Consider the following 5,210-nt stretch of genomic DNA (forward strand, 5'->3'; position numbering starts at 1 on the left):
CTTTGAGGGCCCCGAAAAGCGCTATATAAATGCAATCCATTATTATTATGTTTTGGCAGTTTTTCTGTCTATAAATTAGACAGTGACCAGTCAATGGACGGCAACCTGGTGCCACAACTCCATTCAATCAGTCTCCAACAGTAAAGAAACTGAACCACAAACTTGTCCTAATCGCACAGAGACTGACGTTCTGGTTTTACTCTCACGCCGTTACATGTGAGCGGCACAGAGATGGTGCTTTGGTTCACTAACATAAGTGTGCAGAGAAAAAGTAAGATGGGAGCAGAGACGTAGAAGAAATGTTGAAAAAGAAGAAGAAGAAGGGAAAGGGGTGAGGGGAAATTTCAGGCACATGGCAGTAGGAGAAAAGTTTTAAGTGAAAGGACACACTATTCGGTCCTTCCCTTTTCCAAATCTCTCAACTGTTCAAGGAAAAATGCGATAATTAAGGGTGATATTTTGTGAATATCAAGCACAGACCATTAAGTGTCAGATGCATGCTGGTTTAAATGGGCTGCAAGTTTCTGAAGGATTAAAACGAACTGGATGAAGATCCTGGAATAAATACGACACACATTAACATTTGCCATTAGACTGGTTCAGCATAATAACAGCTAAAACACTGCATCACAAAGTCGCTGAGCATGTATGAATTTTGAAAGCCTAACCTGACGTGGCCTCTGTGATCTCTAGATTCACTTTTTGGGGTTATTCTAACCTACGAGGTTCAGTTGTATCTATTTGATTTGATTTTAAACAAGATTTAAAAGCAAGGCAGCGTCAGTGTTTTTGTGTCTCTTCCTTCCTGATGCTCGGGTTGGTGTCTAATCATGTACAGCTAACAATGAACTGACCAATCACAGCCCCCTTTGCGCCACCTTTATGCGAACTTCTCATAGTAGTAAACATACATGAGGCCACGCTCCTTAAAAGGAATGGCTCTCTAGGTAGCGACAGGACCGCTCCAGCGCAGGTTTCAGTTTCTCTCATTAGTTACAGCACATGTTGTCAGATAAACGAATGCTTGGCTTGAGGAATCTGAGCAGCCCGAGAATGGATCACGTTTGAAGTAAAAGCACGTTTAATTAGTGCTTTAGTCTGTTTATCTTTTGGTAAATATCATCACAGTGAACAATTTTATGGAGTACCAACATATACAAAATACCCCGAGCAGCCTCCCCTCCTATTTCAAGCAGTGACATTTGCTGACAGCTTGTTTGGTAAAGTGTTTGCGCTTTAGGCAGGGAAACATCATCCACTGCTGGGTCATGTTTTAATTTTAGAGCCATCAAAATCCCATCTAACAGCGCACGCACGCACACACTGACATAATGTACTCAGTGCTCCGGCTGACTGATGTTCAGTCACACATACAGTACCTTTATAAGCAGCCGCTCTGCTCTCTGGACTCTACCCACACATGCACACAGGTAAACAGGAATGCAGACATTAGATACACACAGCCTGTCAGCTATTTCTGGGACAGTCGCAAAATAATATGTTTTCGTAAGGTCAGCAGCAAGGATGCAGTTTCCAAACATGATCTCGGCCTCTCTAGACGCTGAAATATCTTTAAAGTTAAGTGACAGCAGAGGAAGAAGTGCAGACGGAAAGGCTGAGGCAGAGAATCACACCTCTATCTGACTTAAACCTCTGAAAGGGGAAACGTTTTCAGGTTGACTTACTTCAAATATGAGAGGTTTAATATACAATATTGGAAATCTTTCATGAGAGACCTGGAAGAGCAAGGGGTGATTCACACGAATGTAAAAGGCCAACTGATTAGCCATAATCAGTGACCGATCAACAAGCCTGTGATAATATGGCTCTCTTTAGCTTGTGTGTAGCTAACTGCATGTAGCAACATGACACATAAATCAGTAGAAATCAGTGTAAAATCGAATGCTTGTCTATGGTTTCCTTATATTTTCTAATCCCACAGTAGTAGCTGGTACTCTGCTGGGGTCTGCCAGAGCAACTGCACGCTTGATTTATATAGCGCCACCTACCTGCAGCAAAGCTAATCGCTACCTGAGCACGGAAAGGACAACACTGCTGTGCATGTGCAACTCTGCACTCAGCAGGAGACACGAGGGACAGTTTATTTATCTGTCACTGCAGCATGAAGACAAACTAATGTATACTGAGCACAGCTGAACTCACACACACACAGTGATGTAGTCCATGGATATAAGAGGGACGGGTAAAAACGAATAAAGGCTCAGGCACACTAGGGTAAAAGAAGACCCACTCCGTGCAGCTTGGAAAAACGGGTGGCTTTTTGGAGTCGGTGACTGATTGCGAGTGGTTGCAGCAGCCGCTTTTGATTACAAGGCAACTGCTCGGGTCACCGATTAGAGAAGGATTCAGATTCAAATCATACAACCAGGTTAACATCGATGAGCGTGTCTCGTCTACGACGCGCCTCTGTGACTCGGTTCAACTGGTTTTACTCCCATATGAAAGCGAGGGATCTGAGCACCTGTGCTGCCGTCCTGCAACAACTACGTCACAATTTCTGGAGGAATTTCTGAATCTCAGCTCTACGAGGTCCTGGCTGGATGCAACACGTGCAATATTGTGCAGCTTCGTTGCAGTAATTCACTGTCTTATCACACACAGACTGCATCTAACTGCCACTTTGAGCCCCAGCCAACTTCACTGCACACAGTCACAATAACGTTGGCTGCGCTGCGATGTCCAAACCCTGCTGTGACTCTTAATCCCTGCTTTTCAATGTGTGACGGAACTGACCAGAAACAGCAGGTTAATTAACAGCTGGGGCTTCTGTTTTTTTACTTTATCTGCTCAAAACACTAGAAACTGATCATTTATGTTTCTTTAAAAAAATGTAGATGTATGTAGCAATTCTTTACTTAACAGGTTGGACCAATTTCCAGATGTATTTTTATCACATGAGTCACTGTAAGGTTTCTCAAAAGCCCCAGGTCCTCGCTGTAGTTCGTCAGATGCAGTAATCCGTCAAACGGTCTTGGGATCGTTACCACGCTGAAAGCTGGAACACTGTTGGAGCCATTCCCATGAAAAGTATCTCGCAGCCTCTTACAAACATGATGCGTACGTGTAAAATTGGCGCAGTATTTACGGATTACGGCGCATGTGTGCGAGTGCAAACGGAGATGGGGTGTACTGTATGTGAGTGAGTGTGTGTCCAGTTTCCCAAGGCTTTTTCAGATACCACAGCCAGACCTCAAAACTATCATCACTGTTCTCGCCTCCATCTGCCAAAGTCATCACCCACACACACACACACACACACACACACACACACACACACACACACACACACACACACACACACACAGAAGAGGTGTGAAATAGCCATCCTGCAGTATTTTAACAGGGGTGGGAACCCGACTATAAACGCTCTAAACTTCTGTCATTCCACTTAGCTTACCTCGTCTCTCTCGCTCTTTCTCTGACTAACATCCCCACACGAACATTTGTTGGTCTGCTGAGGTGTCGTAGTCAGAGGCTAGAAGGAGCTAGTAACAACTAGTCTGTGTTTTTACTGCCAAAGTTTACACTTTCATTTTCACTTTAAAAAAAAGTTTTATATTTAGAGATGAGGTTATGATACACTGATACCCAGCCTGCTAAAACACATTACTGCAGCGCTGTTCCTCTCGGGAAAGCAATGAGAAAAAATGACACTGAATAAAGTACGTGTGGATGAGTAAGACATCAGACATGAGCGGGAGGGGAGGGAGAAGGTCCCGGGAGGGGAGAGTCTGGGGAAAAATAAAATGTTAAGATAGCGAAGGAGCGAAGAAAGAGGGGAGAATTAAAGCTGAGGCCTTCCTGAAAGAGAAAGTGGCAAATAAAAAATAAGATGCTGAAAACCGGTAGTGACTGATGATAGCCGGAGAATGTAGTTTAGCTGTGATTGTGTTTCACATTGAGGTTAACGTGTTTAAATAGCCAGCGAACAGCTGCGCCTTCGTACATGCTCCCAGCAAATTATACTTTTGCACAACTGCGGCCTTCCAGGGGCAGCAGGATATCTGAGTGAATCAGAAAACACATAATGAGAAATAAATGGAAATAATCTTTCAAGAATTGATGAATATACTCGGGGAGCTGCTATTGTTCTTGCTGTTGGCTAATGTTAGCAATATTTCATGCTGTCCAGGGAGCAAAACAACAAAATGCAGAGCAATATAATAAAGCACAGTTGAGTGTTTATGTTTCCCTGTTTTAAACGTGAGCAAAGTTTTCTGCGGCCAGAAGGAAAACTGAAGTCTAACACTTCAGGTCGCTAATAACACACAAAACTATTTTCTTAAATCTTCTTAAAATTTAATGTGAAATTTCATAGAAAGCGGTAGAAGTGGCCCAACAGCTAGCTCACTAAACCCCCGACACATCGCAGGCTCTCGAAAAGCCTCCGAGCACATGCTGAAGTAACAGCAGTTTGAAGGGGGAGCAGATCGGTTTCCAAGCCTGTACACAGCTTGTTTTCCCAGGGGAAGGGGGAAGGTGAGGTCCTGGCTGAGGCACAGCCCCCAGAGACGAATGGCTTAATTACAGGAAGAGAAAAGAAGGACGGCAGAACACGCAGCAGTGATGTTCATACAAATGAAGGAGAAGATGCTGTACCTCGGTAAGGAGGCATACTGGCGTTCCACCTCTTCATAGCGTGGTGTCAGACGGTGATCTGCCCCTCTGCCCGGCACCTGGCGAACAAAAGCAAACGGGTGGCAAAGCCTTCAGTGACCAAGTCTGGATATCGTTCATGTAAAACTGGCAGGAGTCTTTCCTTACATACAACTAAACTGCGAGTCTAAGCATGTTCAAAGCGCACTTTCTTTGCATGTGTGTGTGTTTGTGACACAGGGGTAATTTAGGATCGACAAAGGCCAGTTATTAGGGATTTAGAGTTTCGGTCTTCTGAGGTTTTCGGGGGGTGGGAGGGAGGTCTCCATCCTAGATTAGGTTACTTCAAAACAGGATGGAGTTGTCTAGCTCATGCACACGCACACACAGTCAAAATCACACACAGTCGCGTCTCATCTCCATACTGGGGAAAAAAAGGAAAAAGCTTAAGTCAAGCTGCTGACAGTTCAATCTCCTGTTTCCTCATCTCACTGGCTCTCTCTGTAACTCGCACATCTCATTTTTTCTTCCGCCACTTATTCCCATTCCTCTATTTTTGCCTGTTAACCACACACACACACACACACACACAC

The 5,210-nt window shown here is 44.3% G+C and overlaps 1 protein-coding gene across 1 annotated transcript in view; it reads right to left on the reverse strand.

Annotated features, from left to right (window-relative positions):
* The window catches only part of LOC102199403 (partitioning defective 3 homolog B-like), a 213,201-nt gene that overhangs the window by 17,033 nt on the left and 190,958 nt on the right, over positions 1 to 5,210 (reverse strand). The window contains exon 22 of the mRNA XM_013913502.1: positions 4,621 to 4,697. Coding sequence (XP_013768956.1) covers positions 4,621 to 4,697 — 77 coding nt within the window. The remainder of the gene's footprint in view (positions 1 to 4,620; positions 4,698 to 5,210) is intronic.

Source organism: Pundamilia nyererei, unplaced genomic scaffold, assembly GCF_000239375.1.
Source record: "Pundamilia nyererei isolate P.nyererei 1_Seehausen unplaced genomic scaffold, PunNye1.0 scaffold00135, whole genome shotgun sequence".
Taxonomy (NCBI): Eukaryota; Metazoa; Chordata; class Actinopteri; order Cichliformes; family Cichlidae; genus Pundamilia; species Pundamilia nyererei.